This window comes from Cnephaeus nilssonii (assembly GCF_951640355.1).
Source record: "Cnephaeus nilssonii genome assembly, chromosome: 24".
NCBI classification, from domain to species: Eukaryota; Metazoa; Chordata; class Mammalia; order Chiroptera; family Vespertilionidae; genus Cnephaeus; species Cnephaeus nilssonii.
Genome location: NC_137095.1, coordinates 5,859,565 through 5,879,097, shown reverse-complemented (window position 1 = coordinate 5,879,097; position 19,533 = coordinate 5,859,565). Strand labels below are relative to the sequence as shown.

Here is a 19,533-nt window from a genome sequence, read left to right as displayed (position 1 = left end):
CGAAGCAGGAATCCCACACCTCTCCTGCCCTCCCCCCTCCCCTCACGAACCAGCTGTATAAAAAGTACCTAAGCCCCCTTTTTGGCGCGAACTTCCCTGGCCCACCCTCGGACCAGTGAGTTTCGCCCGGGAGCGCAAGATTAAAACCTCCCCCCGCCCCCCTTTTCATCGCCTGGACTCTGTGTCTTGTTTCCCGCATGGCAAACCTTTCACTAACCTCAAGGTCAGAGCCAGCTTTTCCCAGGAGGGACTTCTCCCCGCCAGGAAGACAGGCTTCAACCTATCAGTGCTCTGAAAATTCCCAAAGTGCTCTAAAAATAGCCCCCCCCCCCACACACACACCCCTGTAGGGCCTGGCCTGGCTGCTATGGGCACAGAGCCTCACTTTTGGACCCAGAAGACCCTGGGGCCTGACCTTCTGGAAATGGGAGCCTTTGCTGGGAGCCCTGCTGGGTTGCTTCAGACTCAGGCTCCTAGCCAGCAGTGATGTTTCTGCAGGAACTGACTTTTTTTTTTTTTTAAGTTCGTGATTAACAGTGGAGTTGCTGATTTGTTAAAAAAATATATATTTTTATTGATTTCAGAGAGGAAGAGAAAGGAAGAGAGAGCTAGAAACATCCATGATGAGAGACAATCATGGATCGGCTGCCTCCTGCACGCCCCCCCCGCCCCCAGGGGATTGAGTCTGCAACCGGGGCCTGTGCCCTGACCAGGAATCGAACCGTGACCTCCTGGTTCACAGGCGGACGCTCAATCCCTGAGCCACGCCGGCTATACAGGAACTGCCTTCTTTTCTCTCAGGTGCTGGGGCAAAATTTGCATTTCTTGTGCCATAAGGGTTCGTGCATCAGTCCCCGGACACCGGCTGTGGGCTCTGGGGTGATGTGTATTGTCACTGCTGTTGTGGGAGCATGACATTGTCAGGCCTCAGGCAGGCACTAGATTAACACTTGCTATTGCTGGCGGGCGGCCTCCGGCCTTTGGAATAAAGTCCTTTTCAGGGGAAGGCGGCTATGAGGTAATGAGGGGTAAGAGGACCTGCAAACCCTACAAGAGCTTTGCCTGTGACATGGGTCAGCTCGTGGCTAAGTACACGCCAATCAGACAGGCAGTCTGTGTGCTCTGGCTAGCAGCTGGTGCAGATGAGGGCTCCGGGGAAACGTCAATGGAAGGACTCACCCTTGGTTTTCACCCACTAGCTTTGGTGGTTAGGGAGGGAAGTTCCAAATGCTTGAACTGAGGCCCCTGGCGCCTGAAACAGAGCCGTCAGAATTCCCAGGGCCTCAGCCTGAGAGCTGAGAAAGGTTCTAAAATGCTTATCTGGCCGAAACCGGTTTGGTTCAGTGCATAGAGCGTTGACCTGCGGACTCAAGGGTCCCAGGTTTGATTCCGGTCAAGGGCATGTACCTTGGTTGCGGGCACATCCCCAGTAGGGGGCGTGCAGAAGGCAGCTGATCGATGTTTCTCTCTCATCGATGTTTCTGACTCTCTATCCCTCTCTCTTCCTCTCTGTAAAAAATCAATAAAAATATATAAAATAAAATGCTTATCTGTTCATGAGGCTGATGGCTCAACTTCTTTCTCACCCCTCATTCTGCCCTCTAGTCTTCTGAGCCTTTCCCCTAGAGCGGTGGTCGGCAAACTCATTCGTCCACAGAGCCAAACATCAACAGGACAACGACTGAAATCTCTTTGGAGAGCCACATTTTTTTCAACTTAAACTTCTTCTAATGCCACTTCTTCAACATAGACTCGCCCAGGCCGTGGTATTTTGTGGAAGAGCCACACTCAAGGGGCCAAAGAGCCGCATGTGGCTCGCGAGCCGCAGTTTGCCGACCACGGCCCTAGAGCTCAGAAAACCTTAGGCAGCTTGGAGCCACAGTCCCCACATTTTTTCTTTTTTTAAATATATATTTTTGATTGATTTCAGAGAGGAAGGGAGAGAGGGGTGTGTGTGTGTAAACATCAATGATGAGAGAGAACCATGGATCGGCTGCCTCCTGAACATCCCCCACTGGGGATCGAGCCCACAACCCGGGCGTGACCTCTTGGTTCATAGGTAAAAGCTCAACCACTGAGCCACACAGGCCGGGCAACAGAAGACAGACACTCCATCACTTTTAACTCTCCCTGGAGGTCTGTGCCAGAGTGTTCAGAGCCCAGGGGCCTTGGGGCTTTGATTGTTATTCCCTTATAGCTTGCAGCCATAGCTCAGTAAGAGAGATGTTGGGGGTCTCTAGGACCAGGGCAGAAGTGGAGGTGACCTCTCAGGGACTCCCAGAGGACGCTGTCCTTAGAGATACCACTGCTCTTCAGCTGGATGACCCTTGCCCAGCCGACCTCTCTCTCAGGTACAGCAGTCTCTTCCGTACCCCCCCCACCCTGACCCACTTCCGGTCCCCTACTCTCTCAGCAGGAACTGAGCTCCTCTGGGGAAGCTGGCTGGGAGGCAGGGAGCCTGCCCTTCTGGTAAGAGCTGACCCCTTTCACTCTCCCCGAGGCGAGGCATGGAGTAGGCTGTGGGCAGACCATTTCTGCCTGTCTCCAGCCCCCTGCCCCTCCTCCCTTCAGCATTGGCTCAGCACCCTCACTTGTGCCAAACCATCCACCCAGGATGCCAAGAGCCTGGTTTCTTTCTTTTTTTAATATATATTTTTTATTGATTTCTTGTAGAGAGGAAGGAAGAGGGACAGAGAGTTAGAAACATCTATGAGAAACATCGATCAGCTGCCTCCTGCACACTACCCACTGGGGATGTGCCCGCAACCAAGGTACGTGGCCTTGACCGGACTCGAACCCAGGACCCTTGAGTCTGCAGGCCGATGCTCTATCCACTGAGCCAAACCGGTTAGGGCAAGAGCCTGGTTTCTTGTCCTCAGCTCTCTGGTGCTCCTGGGGTAGCCTCCTGCTGCCAGCTGCAGGCTGCAGGGGCTCCGGAGGCACCTGGGCTGACCTGCCCACTCCTCAGCCTCAACCCATCCTCAGGTGACACCTCCAGCCCCCAAGCCCCGGGCACGCTGCCAGGGAGTTCCAGGATCCGGGGCTCTGCATTCTGGGACACGGGAGGCCTGTAGCTTACAAACGAGTGGCGAGACAGACCTCAAACTGACAATCACGTAAACATATGATTGCAAACAACTCGGTGAAGGAAAAGTCCCGGGGCCCTGAAAAGCAGGTAACAGGGGGCCATGCATACGTTGTGGGGCGAGGGTCAAGGATAACAAACAGCCCTAGCCGGTGTGGCTCAGTGGATAGAGCGCCGGCCTGCGGACTGAAGGGTCCCGGGTTTGATTCCGGTCCAGGGCATGTACCTTGGTTGCGGGCACATCCCCAGTAGGGAGTGTGCAGGAGGCAGCTGATGGATGTTTCTCTCCCATCGATGTTTCTAACTCTCTATCCCTCTCCCTTCCTCTCTGTAAAAAATCAATAAAATAATTTAAAAAAAAAAGGACAACACACATGATAGTCGGGGTTTGCAATCTTGAGTCTTCCCATGGATGGCTGCAGGGCACCCGGGAGCCCCTGCATTAGTGTGGACAGTCTGCCTTTATCCGGGGAGGAGCATGAGCTTTCTCCGAACTCGCACCTCTCGGGGGGCCAGTGACTGCACCGGCGGGAGCCAGCCCCCCGGCGCTGTCCCCTCGCCCACAGGGGCCCGCTCCTAGCGCGGGGCCGCCACGGGCTGCGGCTCGCGACCCTGGAGACCTCAGACCTCGCGCACGCCTGCGCGGCGCGTCTCCCTCGGGGTGTTCCCCCGCGCGCCCCCTGCAGGTCTCGGTGGGAACAGGCCAGGCGCGCTCCCGGCTTCTCTGCGCATGCGGAGCCGGCCGCGCGGCCCCGCCCCTCCCGGCGCGCGCACGGCCGTCGCCTCTGACGTCAGAGGGGGCGGGGCGCCCCACAGCGGATTCCGGAGCCTGGACGCCGCCCGCCCCCAGAGACCGCGTCGGCGCGCGCCCGGGAGGTCCTCCGCGATGGCTGTGAGTGGTCCTGGGACCCCCCCAACCCCTGCACCCCTTCGCACCTGCTCGGACCACTCCCGGCCGCCCCCCCGTCTCCCCTGTCTCGGCCCTCCGTGGGGCGCTGGTCCCCGACCCCCCGGACCCCCAAGCCCACGCTGACGTTTGCACCGCTCGCTCCCCTCCGCAGGCCAGCTCGGTGGAGCAGCTGCGGAAAGACGGCAACGAGCTGTTCAAATGCGGGGACTACGAGGGCGCCCTGACGGCCTACACCCAGGCCCTGGATCTGGGGGCGACGCCCCAGGACCAGGCCGTTCTGCACCGGAACCGGGCCGCCTGCCACCTGAAGCTGGTGAGGGAGCCCCCCTGCTCTTCCCCGGGCCCGCCGGGTCCGCTTTGTAGATCTCGCCGCTGCGTGGGCCCGTCCACCTTCTCCGGCCACCCACACCTGTTAAATGTATTTTATTGATTTTTTTAAAAATATATATTTTATTGATTTTTTACAGAGAGGAAGGGAGAGGGATAGAGAGTTAGAAACATCGATCAGCTGCCTCCTGCACACCCCCTACTGAGGATGTGCCCGCAACCAAGGTACATGCCCTTGACCGGAATCGAACCTGGGACCCTTCAGTCCGCAGGCCGATGCTCTATCCACTGAGCCAAACCGGTTTCGGCTATTTTATTGATTTTTCACAGAGAGAAAGGGAGAGGGATAGAGAGTTAGAAACATCGATGAGAGAGAAACATCCATCAGCTGCCTCCTGCACACCCCCCACTGGGGATGTGCCCACAACCAAGGTACATGCCCTTGACCGGAATCGAACCCGGGACCCTTCAGTCCGCAGGCCGACGCTCTATCCACTGAGCCACACCGGTTTCTGCTCTTGTTTTTCTTTTGCAGGAAGATTACAGCCAAGCAGAAGCCGAGGCCTCCAAAGGTAGAGACCGTGGTGCCTGGGTGGAGGGAGCCTGGGGCTTCTGTGGTGGGCGAGGCCCCGGGGACCACGTCACCCTCACCTCCTCCTCTTCGCCCCCCGAAACACACCTGCCTTCTTTCCCACTTCCTCGGGCCTTTCCTTTTCTGCAGCTGCCCTCACCTTTTCTGAGGCTGGAGTGCTGAGCCCCCCACGCGTCCCCCCACCTTCCTCTGGCCCTCGAGATCTTTCCCTCCTGGCCTCCTGGGTGCTGACCGCGCCCCCGTTTGTGCTCAGCCATCGACAAGGACGGCGGGGACGTCAAGGCGCTCTACCGGCGGAGCCAAGCCCTGGAGAAGCTGGGCCGCCTGGACCAGGCCGCCCTGGACCTGCAGAGGTGCGTGAGCCTGGAGCCCAAGAACAGAGTATTCCAGGAGGCCCTGCGCAGCATCGGGGGCCAGATTCAGGAGAAGGTACGTGGGTGACGTGGGGGGCACGTGGCATCGCCTGGTGGCGGAGGGACCCTGGGGAAGGGGCGTGGGCCGAAGGCGGAAACACGGTCCTGCAGAGAGGACGGCCCACGAGCTTCCAGAACGCTGCTCAGCCTCGCCAGCGGGTGGGGGAACGCAAACTAAAACACCAGCAAGGTGCTGGCTTCTCGCCGGGCTGTCTGGCACTATTTATTTATTTTTACTTTTTATTTTTTTAAGATATATTTTATTGATTTTTACAGAGAGGAAGGGAGAGGGATAGAGAGTTAGAAACATCCATGAGCCGAAACCGGTTTGGCTCAGTGGATAGAGCGTCGGCCTGCGGACTCAAGGGTCCCAGGTTCGATTCCGGTCAAGGGCATGTACCTTGGTTGTGGGCACATCCCCAGTAGGGGGTGTGCAGGAGGCAGCTGATCGATGTTTCTCTCTCATTGATGTTTCTAACTCTCTATCCCTCTCTCTTCCTCTCTGTAAAAAATCAATAAAATATATTTAATAAAAAAAAAAAAAAAGAAAAGAAACATCCATCAGCTGCCTCCTTCACGCCCCCCACCGGGGATGTGCCCGCAACCAAGGTACATGCCCTTGACTGGAATCGAACCTGGGACCCCCCAGTCCGCAGACCGACGCTCTATCCACTGAGCCAAACCGGTTTCGGCTATTTTATTGATTTTTTTTTACAGAGAGGAAGGGAGAGGGATAGAGAGTTAGAAACATCCTTGAGAGAGAAACATCCATCAGCTGCCTCCTGCACGCCCCCTACTGGGGATGTGCCTGAAACCAAGGTACATGCCCTTGATCAGATTCGAACCCGGGACCCTTCAGTCCGCAGGTCGATGCTCTAGCCACTGAGCCAAACCGGTTAGGGCTATCTGGCATTATTTAAAGTTTGTACACTGGCCCTAGCCAGTTTGGCTCAGTGGCTAGAACGTCGGCCTGCGGCCCGAAGGGTCCTGGGTCCGATTCTGGTCAAGGGCACGTACCTTGATCGCAGGCTCCTCCCCAGCCCAGGGCCTCGTTGGGGGGCGCCTGCAGGAGGCAACCAATCGATGTGTGTCTCTCTCTCACATCGATAGTTCTGTCTTTCCCCCTCTCTTCCACTCTCTCTAAAAATCAATGAAAAAATATCCTCGGGTGAGGATTAAAATAAATAAATAAAGTGTGTACACTTGGCTGGAAGGAGGGAGGGAGACACTGAAGGGGTGAGGTTAGGGGTGTGAGCCTGCTCGTGGCTGCTGGGCGGGCACACGCTGGTGCCGCTCCCCGGCAGAGCGCTTTAGCATCTCTCTTAAAACAGTAAACGAGCAGGTGCCGTGATCCAGCGTGTTTACCTGTCGCACCTAAAGTCTAGCCCGTGTACACAAGCTGGCGTGTGTGTTTATGGCAGCCTTGTCGGTCTCCATGGAAACCCGGAGCTTGCCTAAATGCCCAGTAGCAGGGCAATGGCTGACTACGCTGGGTGGCATCCTACAGGGCAGTTACCGAGAGCAGGGAGTAGGTGGATCCACATGCATAGACACGGAAGGCTGACGCTTAAATGGAAAAAAAAAAGAGAAAAACATACAATAACACGGTATGATGTCATTTATATTGAAATGTTTTTTCCCACAGCCCTAACCAGTTTGTCTCAGTGGATAGGGCGTCGGCCTGCGGACTGAAGGGTCCCAGGTTCGATTCCGGTCAAGGGCATGTACCTTGGTTGCGGGCACATCCCCAGTAAGGGGTGTGCAGGAGGCAGCTGATCGATGTCTCTCTCGTCGATGTTTCTAACTCTCTGTCTCTCTCCCTTCCTCTCTGTAAAATATCAATAAAATATATTTAAAAAAATAAATAAAATGCTGGAACAGTAGAAGCAAATAATGCGATGGCTAATACCTTATTGAAAGGTTGAGACCTGAAAAAGCAAACTGTGTTCCTTTTTTTTTCTTTTAATATATTTTTATTGATTTCAGAGAGGAAGGGAGAGGGAGAGAGAGAGAGAAACATTAATGATGAGAGAGATTCATGGATCGGCTGCCTCCTGCACGCCCCACACTGGAGATCGAGCCCGCAACCCAGGCCTGTGCCCCGACCGGGAATCGAACCGTGACCTCCTGGTTCCTAGGTCGATGCTCCACCGCTGAGCCCCGCCGCCGGGCCAAACTGTGTTCCTTTCAGTGCCAGCTCGGTCTGATTCCCGGGGTCTGCCTAGAGCCCTGTGTTGAGAAGGATTAGGCAGCACCTGGGCCGGGCAGGAGCGTGTGCTGTGACTGCTGAGTCACGTTGGCCGTGGGTGCAAGTGGGGCAGGGACCCAGGACCCAGGACCGTGGGGAGGGAGAGGCCTGGGGTGATCCTGATCATTCAGATTATTTTCAAAAACTCAGAAGGAGGACACCCTACCCTCACCACCTGCTGGCTCCCTTGCAGGAAGTGTAAGCGCTGCCCCAGCAGAGGTGGCGCCTCTGGGAGGGGTAACCTTTGTCGGAGAGGATGCCTCCCTCTGAGTGGCACTGCCCTCCGCACGGTGCCGCCCCTGCTGCCCAAGCGGGAAGTCGCTCAGGGAGGAAAATAGCCGCGGGACCTTCGGGAGAAGCCGCCAGGCGAGTCCCATCCTGCCCACGGGAGCTGGGTGCTAGCCCTCACCCAGACATCCTCCAGGGCCTCCCAGCGACGGGAGCCAGGCCCGGGAGGAGCCGAGAGAACAAAGGGCTATGTGTGTGTGTGTCTTTTAAAAAAAAAAAAAGATTTTATTGATTTTTTACAGAGAGGAAGGGACAGAGATAGAGATTAGAAACATCGATCAGCTGCCTCCTGCACGCCCCCTACTGGGGATGTGCCCGCAACCAAGGCACATGCCCTCGACCGGAATCGAACCTGGGACCCTTCAGTCCGCAGGCCGACGTTCTACCCACTGAGCCACACCGGCCAGGGCCGTGTGTGTGTCTCTGGCCCGAAGCGGCGATGGCCCCATGCTTTGTCGCTGTGTCGCAGGTGCGGTACATGTCCTCCACGGATGCCAAGGTGGAGCAGATGTTTCAGATCCTGTTGGACCCCCAGGAGAAAGGCACCGAGAAGAAGCAGAAGGTGAGGGGCCTGGACCGAGTGAGAGCTGGACTTCGGGTGGGGCTGCCCGGCCGCAGTGCCCTGTGTGCTGGGGTGCACCCAGAAGCCCCCGGGGTCCCCCATCCCTGCCCTTCATTCTCTGCCAGGGACTCGGGACCCCACGTACTCTACCTACCAGTCCTGAGAGCAGGCTCTTCCCCTGTGTACAAAGAAGGGGCCCGGCCGGTGTGGCTCAGGGGTTGGGCATCGACTTATGAACCAGGAGGTCACGGTTCGATTCCCGGTCAGGGCACATGCCCGGGTTGTGGGCTCCATCCCAAGTGAGGGGCGTGCAGGAGGCAGCCGATCAGCGATTCCCTCTCCTCAGGCAGTCGATCAATGATTCTCTCTCCTCATTGGTGTTTTTTCCTCTCTCCTTCTCCCTTCCTCTCTGAAATCAATGAAAAAAAATATATATATATTTTTAAATATATTTTATTGATTTTTTACAGAGAGGAAGAGAGAGGGATAGAGAGTCAGAAACATCGATGAGGGAGAATCATTGATCAGCTGCCTCCCGCACACCTCCTACTGGGGATGTGCTCGCAACCAAGGTACATGCCCTTGACCGGAATCGAACCCCGGACCCTTCAGTCCGAAGGCTGATGCTCTATCCACTGAGCCACACCGGTTCCGGCTCAATAAAAATATATTTTAAAAATTCAAAAAAAAAAAAAAAACACACAAAAAACAAAGAAGTGCACTGAGGTTCGGCGACGTGAAATGTACAGCCAGGGTCACAGCTGGGCCGGAGCCTGGGCCTTTGCCTGCCCGGCCCAGCCTTGTGCGTGGGGTCCGTGTTCCCACGCGCTCCCGTTCTCGCAGGCTTCCCAGAACCTGGTGGTGCTGGCCCGGGAGGAGGCGGGGGCCGAGAAGATCTTCCGGAGCAACGGCGTGCCGCTCCTGCAGCGCCTGCTGGACACGGGCGAGACCGACCTGATGCTGGCGGCCCTGCGCACGCTGGTCGGCATCTGCTCTGAGCACCAGTCGCGGGTAGGTGGGGGGGCCGCTTACAGCCGCCGTCCGTCCGTGCGTCCGTCCTGCCTTCCCGCCCTCGTCGTACTCCAAAGACAGCTTGAGGCAAGAGTGCGAGGAGACGAGAACAGAACACGGCTCCAAAAAGGCCAAATGTTTCGGGCCGCCTGGGTCCGGGAAAGGGCAAAGCCACCCACCGACACCGGGGTGCTTGCTTTGGGGGGGGCTTCGGAGCGTGGCCAGTCGCTCCTGCAGCTGCTCACGGAGAGGCCCGGTCGCTGACTCACTCGCTGTCCGTGCGGTGCAAGCAGGCTTGTCTTAGACACAGGGCACCCCTCCTTCCCTGAGCACCGTCTGGCATTTCCCAGGGGGGTCCTCACGCGGGAGGTGGTCAGCGACGTCACCACGGTGTCTCTACCCCCGAGACAGAGACCAGATCTGAGGGGCCTGTCACTCAACTGACTCTCAGCGCAGACACGTCAGGGGGAACATCAGGGGACACGGACTGATGTGTCAGGGGCCGGGGACTCGACCGTGGCTGCTTCTAGAGGAGCCCACGGTTCCTGGATCAGGGGTGGAACTGTGACATGTCCCGTGAAGGTGGTTTAGGCCAAACTGGAGCTCCGGCCGCACTGGGGACCCGCGGTTAGGGCTCTCGCTTGCCGGCTGCCCTTCCCCAACCAGGGGCTCTGTCCTCTCTCCCCCAGACAGTGGCCACGCTGAGCGTGCTGGGGACGCGGCGGGTGGTCTCCGTCCTGGGGGTGGAGAACCAGGCCGTGTCGCTGGCCGCCTGCCACCTGCTGCAGGTGATGTTCGATGCCCTCAAGGAAGGCGTCAAGAAGGGCTTCCGAGGCAAAGAGGGCGCCATCATCGTGGGTGAGTGGAGGCAGGGCTGTGGTCGCCTGGGTTTGTCATGGGGGGGGGGGCGGGCTGAGCCGCCAGGCCTTCTGGGAAAATGGCCTGGTGACTGTTTCCCTCCAGGTCCTAAGCAGCCAGGGGCTTGTGGGGAAGCTGGAGCCCAGCCTAGGGATCAGGACGCAGGTCCCCTCCCTCTGATTTCAGAGAGGAAGGGAGAGGGAGAGAGAGAGGAGCATCAATGATGAGAGAGCATCATGGATCAGCTGCCTCCTGCACGCCCCACACTGGGGATCGAGCCCACAACCCGGGCATGTGCCCTGACCGGGAATCGAACCTTGACCTCCTGGTTCATAGGTCGATGCTCAACCACTGAGCCACGCCGGCCGGGCCCCCTTTCTCTTCATCTCTGGCCCCTTGGGAAAGTTCAAAGGTCACACAGGGCTGGGCCACCGTGTCACCTAAGGTCTTCTTGCTGCCAGACCCCGCCCGGGAGCTGAAGGTCCTCATCAGCAACCTGCTGGAGCTGCTGACCGAGGCGGGCGTCTCGGGCCAAGGCCGGGACCACGCCCTGAGCCTCCTGATTAAGGTGGTGCCCCGCAAGTCTCTCAAGGACCCCGACAACAGCCTCACCCTCTGGGTCATCGACCAAGGTAGGTGGTGCTGCCTTAGAGAGAGCCAGGGACTGAGCACACGTGTGGCCTCGCTTGGAGGGGCTGCCCCGAGCGCACCCTGGGGCCTGTGCCCACGCACGCACACCGGGCAGGCCCGCCCGCCAGCAGGTTCCCGGGAGGCTGGACCCGCTCTCTGTGCCTGAAGGTTGTTCAGGGAGCGAGTATTGCTTCTGTACTCAGGGAGGAAGGGAGAGGGAGTGAGAGAGAGAAGCATCAATGATGAGAGAGAATCATTGAGCGGCTGCCTCCTGCACGCCCCCTCCTGGGGATGGAGCCTGCAACCCAGGCATGTGCCCTGTCCTGGAATTGAACCCAGGACCCTTCAGTTTGCAGGCCGACGCTCTATCCACTGAGCCACACCAGCTAGGGCTGTGATTGCTATTTTTCACTTCAGTGTTTTTTTTTAATATATTTTTTATTATTTTTGTTAATCCTTTACCTGAGGATGTTTCCCCATTGATTTTTTTTTTTTCTTAGAGTGGAAGGGAGGGGGAGAGACACAGAGAGAGAAACATTGATGTGAGAGAGACACATCAATTGGTTGCCTCCTGCCCTGACCCCAACCAGCAGGGCCCGGGTGGAACCTGCAACTGAGGTCCATGCCCTAGACCGAAATCGAACCCGGGACCCTTCAGTCCGAAGGCTGATACTCTGTCCAATGAGCCACGCCGGCTAGGGCTTCCCTTCAGTTTTACACCCGAGGAACCTCAGAGCCCCAGACCTCACTGCGGCAGCCGGTCAGCCAGCCGGACAGCCTGCCCCGCACACGCCGCCCGCGCCCGCCGCCTGTCCAGTGCGGTCCTGCCGTCCCGTGCGTTTCCCAGAAACCTCTGCCCTGGGCCTGCCGGGGCTGGACTTGCTGTTCTGCTTCTAAGCAGGGTGTCCCCTCAGGTTTGAAGAAGATCCTGGCAGTGGGGGGCTCCGTGCAGGAGCCTCCCGGGGAGCTCTCCGTGACCGCCAACAGCCGCATGAGCGCCTCCATCCTCCTCAGCAAGCTCTTCGACGACCTGAAGTGTGACGCCGAGAGAGAGAACTTCCACCGTCTGTGCGAGAACTACATCAGGCGAGCGAGGCGCCGTCTCCGCGGCCGGGCCCCAGCCTGGGTTCTGGCTCCTTGGGGGGCGGGGGGGGGGTGGCAATGAAAGGCTGTCAACGCGGGCAGTGGCCTGGGGAGGACGCGCAGGGGCCCCGTGTCCAGGCCCACGCCTCTTTGCACAGGGACCTTCTTTCTCAGTTCTCTGTGATGCCCTCTCACGCCCAGACTCAGCGTGCCCCGAGCACTGGCTATGTCTCTCTGAACACCGCGGTGCCACATGCCAGTCCTGCTCTTTTTTTTTTTTTTTTTAATTTTTAAGAAAAAGATATTGGGCCCTAGCCAGATTGGCTCAGTGGATAGAGCGTCGGCCTGCGGACTGAAGGGTCCCGGGTTCGATTCCGGTCAAGGGCATGTACCTTGGTTGCGGGCACATCCCCAGTGGGGAGTGTGCAGGAGGCAGCTGATCGATGTTTCTCTCTCATCGATGTTTCTAGCTCTCTATCCCTCTCCTTTCCTCTCTGTGGGAAATCAATAAAGTATATTTTTTTAAAAAAGAAAAATATATTTTATTGATTTCAGAGAGAAGGGAGAGGGGGAGAGAGATAGAAACATCGATGATGAGAGAGAATCATGGATCGGCTGCCTCTTGCATGCCCCTCACGGGGATCGAGCCCGCAACCCGGGCCTGCGCCCTTAGCCGGGATCAAACCTGGGACCTTTCAGTCCTCAGGCCGACTCTATCCACTGAGCCGAACGGTTAGGGCTGTCCTGCTCTTAAGGAGCTTGCAGCTGAGAAGACTCGCGACAGATGATGAACTAAGGCCAGTTTCCGATCTCGCTGAGCACAGGAGACGGGCAGGGCGGTGTGGGTGAAGGCGGTGTGTCGGCGGGGAGGGCTCGATGGGCTGCACTGCCGTCCGGGAAATGGCCTTGGCCGCTTCCCCTGCCGTTCCCGCCACGCGTGCGCGTGCCTGGCCGGCGGAAGGGAAGGGGGGTCCCCTGTGCCGGGCCTGGGGTGACGGCCGCCCCTGTGCCCGCAGGAGCTGGTTCGAGGACCACGGGCTGGCCGGCAAGCTGCGGGCCATCCAGACGGTGTCCTGCCTCCTCCAGGGCCCCTGTGACGCCGGCAACCGGGCCCTGGAGCTGAGCGGCGTCATGGAGAGCGTGATCGCCCTGTGCGCCTCGGAGCAGGAGGAGGAGCAGCTGGTGGCCGTGGAGGCCCTGATCCACGCGGCCGGCAAGGCCAAGCGGGCCTCCTTCATCACGGCCAATGGCGTGTCGCTGCTGAAGGACCTGTACAAGCGCAGCGACAAGGACAGCATCCGCATCCGGGCGCTGGTGGTGAGACGGGCGGCGTCCCCCCGCTGGCGTCTCGGGGTGCAGCTCCAGCTCAGGGCCTGTCCGGGCCAGAGGCCTGGGCCCTGCCTCGTCCCAGAGGGCTCAGGGTCCCGGCAGAGAGGGGAGCCCTGGGCAGAGAGGGCCCCTGACGAGGCCCGGGCTGCCCCGTGGAGGCGGGGCGGGGGGGGGGGGGGGGGGCGCGCAGCTCCAGGAGGGGGCGATGGGGAGTTTGGAGGACACGCCGGGCCAGGCTGGTGAGAAGCTGTGCGGAAAGGCTGGGCCTGCAGGCGGTCCCGGGAGCTGGTGGTTGGGGGCCGTCTGGCCGCCAGGAGCCTGCAGCCCTGCACCCGGGGAAGCCCAGGGCGCTTGGTGTCTTCACCCCATAAGGACCTGGACCTTGGCTGAGGCCCCTGTCTTCCCCCCACACATCTTGGCTCCGCCTGTGAAAAGCTTTTTTCCTTTTTGGGGGGACGATGTGGAAAACAGCAGTGCCTCCCGGGGTGCGGCCCACAACAGCACAGCGGCCCGTGTGTCCGTCCCTAACCGGGTGCTGTGTCCTTGACCACCCCAGGCTCACCTCTTGCCGCCAGATGCTCCAGGGGGGAGCCTGGCGGGGGTGCACGGCCTCCGAGAGCCTGGCGGGTGCCGGGACGGCCCACACCGGGGTGCAGCAGCCCCGCTCCACCTCCGCCCCCCGGAGGCCAGCTGGTCCCTGCTCTCCCTCCAGGGCCTCTGTAAGCTCGGCTCGGCCGGCGGGACCGACTTCAGCATGAAGCAGTTCGCGGAGGGCTCCACCCTCAAGCTGGCTAAGCAGTGTCGGAAGTGAGTCACTTGGCGTTGCTGTGGCCCCACCCCTCGGCCTGCCCTCAGGAGGGGCTCTGGGAGGCGGCGGGGGCTCCTCACCACCCTGTCTCCCCCGGGCGGCCCTCCTGGTTCTGCCCTGGGAGCTGCTTCCTGTTTTGAGCTGATGCCCCAGCCCCTGGCGCTCCCCTCCCTCCCGATCCCGGTGAGCCCCTTTCACACCGCCCGCCTGACGGTTGTCCCCTGCCTTGCCTGTCCCCAGGTGGCTGTGTAATGACCAGATTGACGCGGGCACTCGGCGCTGGGCCGTGGAGGGCCTGGCCTACCTCACCTTTGATGCTGACGTGAAGGAGGAGTTCGTGGAGGACAAGGCGGCCCTGAAGGCTCTGTTCCAGCTCAGCCAGGTAGCTCCTGGCTCTGTGGTCACCCGGGAGCCCAGCAGGCTTCCCCGGCAGACCTTGGCCAATGGTGCTCGTGGCCCCAGAGGGCTGGCAGCCGGAGTGGTCACACTGTGTGGTGTCTGGAGTGTTCCCACTGTGTGGCGTCCGGAGTGGTCCCACTGTGAGGTGTCCGGAGTGTTCCCACTGTGTGGCGTCCGGAGTGATCACATTGTGTGGCGTCCGGAATGGTCCCACTGTGTGGCGTCCGGAGTATTCCCACTGTGTGGCGTCCGGAGTGATCACACTGTGTGGCATCCGGAGTGGTCCCACTGTGTGGCGTCCGGAGTGGTCCCACTGTGTGGCGTCCGGAGTGGTCCCACTGTGTGGCGTCCGGAGTGGTCCCACTGTGAGGTGTCCGGAGTGGTCCCACTGTGTGGCATCTGGAGTGGTCCCACTGTGTGGTGTCCAGAGTGGTCCCACTGTGTGGAGTCTGGAGTGATCACACTGTGTGGCATCTGGAGTGGTTCCACTATGTCGTGTCCAGAATGGTCCCACTATGTGGCATCCAGAGTGGTTCCACTATGTCGTGTCCAGAATGGTCCCACTATGTGGTGTCCAGAGTGGTCCCACTGTGTGGCGTCTGAAGTGGTCCCACTGTGTGGCATGGGCATAGTGGCCGCCCCACAGTGTTAGAAGTGATGAACTCTCCAGAGGAGTTGGGGGTCACATGCTTGAGCTCCCCAAGTCTGGAGCCAGGCTGGGGCCTGGGCACGTTCCCAGATTCATGCTGGTGCCCAGGCGGTCCAGCCAAGGGCTGAGCTGGGGTCCTGGGCGCGGCCAGCATTGGTGTCAGCGCTGCTCTGCCCCCCCCCTTCCCCCCCCCCCTCCTCCCGGCAGTCTGAGGAGCGGGCGGTGCTCTTTGCCGTGGCCTCGGCGCTGGTGAACTGCACCAACAGCTACGACTACGAGGAGCCCGACCCCAAGATGGTGGAGCTGGCCAAGTACGCCAAGCAGCACGTGCCCGAGCAGCACCCCAAGGTGAGGCGCCACGGAAGGGGCTTGGGGGAAGGAGCTTCCCTGGGACCGGCTGCTCCGGGGCACCCACAGCAGACAAGCCTTTCACGTAAGGGGGTTCTTCCCGTTGTTGTCATGTTCATCCGTCTGTGCTGTGAGGAGGGTCCCCGCTCCCTGTCTCATGAGCCGGAGCCCCTTGCTAAGCCGCCTCCTTCCCCAGGACAAGCCGAGCTTTGTGCGGGCCCGGGTGAAGAAGCTGCTGGCTGCGGGTGTGGTGTCCGCCATGACGTGCATGGTGAAGACCGAGAGCCCCGTGATGACCAATTCCTGCCGGGAGCTGCTGTCCAGGTGAGCCCGCGCCGTCCGAGGGAGCAGGTCCCGGGGCCGTGGCCTCTGGGGCCGGGGCGCGCTGCTCGGCCGCCTCCCTCCACTGAGCCCGCAAGTGGGATGTCTGCCCGCCCCCCACCGCCGCCTTCTCCCCGCAGGGTGTTCCTGGCTTTGGTGGAAGAGGCGGAGGACCGCGGCACGGTGGTGGCTCAGGGCGGGGGCAAGGTGAGCTGTCCGCACCCCCTCCTGGGCTGTCCTGCAGAACCTGACTCCGTGGCGGCTGCTCCAGCAGTTAGTGTTAGACGTGGAGCAAAAGGCATTATAACTGGCCCTGGCTGGTTTGGCTCAGTGGATAGAGCGTCGGCCTGCAGACTGAAGGGTCCCGGGTTCGATTCCGGTCAAGGGCATGTACCTTGGTTGCGGGCACATCCCCAGTGGGAGGTGTGCAGGAGGCAGCTGATCAATGATTCTCTCATCATGGATGTTTCTCTCTCTCTCTCTCTCTCTCTCTCTCTCTCTCTCCCCCTCTCCCTTCCTCTCTGAAATTAAAAAAAAAGAGCATTATAAATGGCAGGGAGGAACGTCCTGCCGCTGAGTGGGTGATGCTGAGGGGCTGGGCCTCCTGTTACGGTGCTGAGTCAGCCTTTCCCTGCGTCGTTGACCTCCTCAGCCCCCTGCCCAGCACAGCCCATGTCTAGCCCTTAAGTGGTGTTTCAGGACGTGTTGGGTGGCCTAATGGGAGACCTCAAAGAGGGGACGAGGGTCTGAGCCCCTTGATCTGCAAGCCTTGGCGGGGCGCGGGGGGGGGGTGGGGTGGGGAGAGCAGCGAGGGCGCACAGTCAGGGCCTCGGGGCCTCACATCCGGGCACGTCGTGATCCCCGAAGGGCTTGTCCCCACAGGCTCTGCTCCCGCTGGCCCTGGAAGGCACTGACGTGGGGCAGACGAAGGCGGCCCAGGCGCTCGCCAAGCTCACCATCACCTCCAACCCGGAGATGACCTTTCCCGGAGAGCGGGTGCGTGTCCCGCCCAGCGTGGCCTCCCCTGCACCCCGCGCTGGGCCCCGATGGCCCCTGACCCGGCGGTGGCTCCTCCTGAGGACCCACAGGAAGGGGCGGGCAGCCTGCTGCTGGGCGGACCGCCCGCTGCGGGGTCGGGGGGCTGGTGGGGGCTGGGCCGGGCAGCCCTGACAGGGGGGTGCACCTCGCAGGTCTATGAGGTGGTCCGGCCCCTTGTGTCCTTGCTGCACCTCAACTGCTCCGGCCTGCAGAACTTCGAGGCGCTCATGGCTCTCACGAACCTGGCGGGGATCAGTGAGCGGCTCCGGTGAGGCTCCTCGGGGTGCGGGCCTGGGCGGGGTTTCAGGGCTGAGGCCAGCCCCTCACAGTTTGGAGGGCAGTCTTTGGGCCTTGCTGTATTTTATTTTATTTTTTAAATATATTTTATTGATTTTTTTACAGAGAGGAAGGGAGAGGGAGAGAGAGTTAGAAACATCGATGAGAGAGAAACATCGATCAGCTGCCTCCTGCACACCCCCTACTGGGGATGTGCCCGCAACCAGGGTACATGCCCTTGACCGGATTCGAACCCGGGACCCTTCAGTCCGCAGGCCGACGCTCTATCCACTGAGCCACACCGGTTAGGGCGGTCCTTGCTGTATTTGAGAGCCCTCTTCCATACAGCTGAGGGGATAGTTCCATGAGAACAGGGTTCTCGGCCGTGGCCTGGCCGGTTGGGCTCAGTGGATGGAGTGTCAGCCTGCAGCCCGGAGGGTCCCGGGTTTGATTCTGATCAAGGGCACGTACTTGAGTTGCAGGCTTGTTCCTCGGCCCCAGTCGGGGCATGTGTGGGAGGCACACAATCCATGTGTCTCTCTTACATCGCTGTTTCTCTCTCTGTGTCTCTCCCTCGCCTTTCCACTCTCTCTAAAAAAAACAAAAAAATCAATGGAAAGATATCTTTGGGTGAGGATTAATGAAAAGAAACAAAAAAAGGCTCTTGGCCATCACTGCAGGCTCCAGAGTCAGCTGCCTGGGTTCGAATCCTGGTTTCTCTGGTTACTGGCGTGTAACCTCAAGCAAGTTACTTAATCCCTCCATGCCTCAGTTTCCCCTCTGTGAAATGGGATGGTTGTAGTACCTGCCTCGTCGAATCATGGTGAAAAGAATTAAATGAGAAAGTACATCTAAAAGCTCTTACTACACAGATGCCTGGCTGCCAGCGATGTGCCCAGTTGATACATATTAGCTGTCCTTACTTACACCTGGCTCAGGCCACAGCTTTGGTTTTCTCCTCTGCAAAGTAGTCATGCCAATCACACCTGCACCTCCAGCAGGGGGTGTGGGGAGGATGAGGTCAGACAGCCTGAGTGCCAGGTCAGGGCTGGGGCTCGATGGCAGTGTCAGCATCGCCATCACCCCCACCCTTGTCCCTGAACTCCTGGTCCAGAGCCTTTCCCACGGTCTCACGTGAGCTCCCAGGCCTGGTGAGAAGGTTGGAAACCACTGCAGTTCACGCCTGGTGCAGGAGGGCCGTGCCCAGGGCCGGGTGGTATGGGGACACGGTGGCGGAGCCTTTGATGGCGCCAACCCGCCCGCCCTCGGCTCCGCAGGCAGAAGATCCTGAAGGAGAAGGCTGTGCCCATGATTGAGGGCTACATGTTTGAGGACCACGAGCTGATCCGCCGTGCGGCCACGGAGTGCATGTGCAACTTGGCCATGAGCAAGGAGGTGAGGCGTGACCCAGGCCGTCCCGTGGGCAGGGGTGCAGACGTGCCTGCGCCTGGGCGGGCCTGGCCGCAGCGGACCAGGTCACCTCCCCCTTCTGGCCACAGGTACAGGACCTCTTCGAAGCCGAGGGCAATGACCGCCTGAAGCTGCTGGTGCTGTACAGCGGGGAGGACGATGAGCTGCTGCGGCGGGCGGCCGCCGGGGGCCTGGCCATGCTCACCTCCATGCGGCCCTCTCTGTGCAGCCGCATCCCCCAAGTGGTCAGTGCCTCTCCCCTGGGGGGAGTGGAGGCGGGCACGGCCCCAGCGTGGCATTGGCGGGTGGGTGTGCCCCCTGTGGCTCGGTGCTCACGCGACTGTTCCCTGCAGACCACGCACTGGCTGGAGATCCTGCAGGCCCTGCTCCTGAGCCCCAACCAGGAGCTGCAGCACCGGGGCGCCGTGGTGGCGCTGAACATGGTGGAGGCCTCGCGGGAGACGGCCGGCACCCTGATGGAGAGCGAGGTGCTGGAGATCCTGTCGGTGCTGGCCAAGGGCGCCGAGGGCCCCGTCTCCAGGGCGGCCGTGGCTTGCCTGGGGAAAGCGGTGGAATACGGGCTCATCAAGCCCAACCAGGATGGGGAGTGAGGGGCTGTCTGGGCACCACTGGGCACCACTGCACCGCAGCCCGGGGACCAGCACGTGCAGCCGTGGCCTCCTCCCTGGCTGCCCTGGGAAGTCCTCTGTCCGGAGTCAGGGCCACACGCCGCCAGCACTACCTCCAGCCTCACGTACAGGGCTTTTCCTGCCACCGCAGACACGGGGACAGACGGGCGCACTCACTCCGCACTCAGCCAGGGTTCCCGCAGCCCGCGGCACATCCCGCAGGCAGGGAGCATCACAGCCGCTAGCGGGACGGCCCGCCCCTAATAAAAGCGTGTGGAACTCCAGCGTGTGGCCTGTCCGTGCACGGCCCGTCTCTGTC

At 60.1% G+C, this 19,533-nt stretch overlaps 1 protein-coding gene across 1 annotated transcript; it reads left to right on the top strand.

Moving 5' to 3' along the window:
- Positions 1 to 3,880: 3,880 nt before the first annotated feature.
- On the top strand, positions 3,881 to 19,473 carry UNC45A (unc-45 myosin chaperone A). The gene is made up of 20 exons (XM_079764062.1): positions 3,881 to 3,977; positions 4,147 to 4,308; positions 4,858 to 4,894; positions 5,168 to 5,343; positions 8,333 to 8,425; positions 9,269 to 9,436; positions 10,126 to 10,294; positions 10,756 to 10,926; positions 11,839 to 12,010; positions 13,024 to 13,324; positions 14,049 to 14,143; positions 14,385 to 14,526; positions 15,400 to 15,540; positions 15,737 to 15,864; positions 16,002 to 16,068; positions 16,744 to 16,857; positions 17,052 to 17,167; positions 18,453 to 18,570; positions 18,675 to 18,830; positions 18,939 to 19,473. Exons 1-20 carry the CDS (start codon positions 3,972 to 3,974, stop codon positions 19,194 to 19,196), a joined length of 2,790 nt encoding a protein of 929 aa, XP_079620188.1. The 5' UTR covers positions 3,881 to 3,971; the 3' UTR covers positions 19,197 to 19,473.
- The last annotated feature ends 60 nt before the right edge of the window (positions 19,474 to 19,533 follow it).

Excerpts from the sequence above, each read along its gene's own strand:
- UNC45A (XM_079764062.1), top strand. Across the intron at positions 9,437-10,125 it reads GCTCTGAGCACCAGTCGCGG|ACAGTGGCCACGCTGAGCGT; the intron begins GTAGGTGGGGGG and ends TCTCTCCCCCAG. Across the intron at positions 16,858-17,051 it reads TGACCTTTCCCGGAGAGCGG|GTCTATGAGGTGGTCCGGCC; the intron begins GTGCGTGTCCCG and ends TGCACCTCGCAG.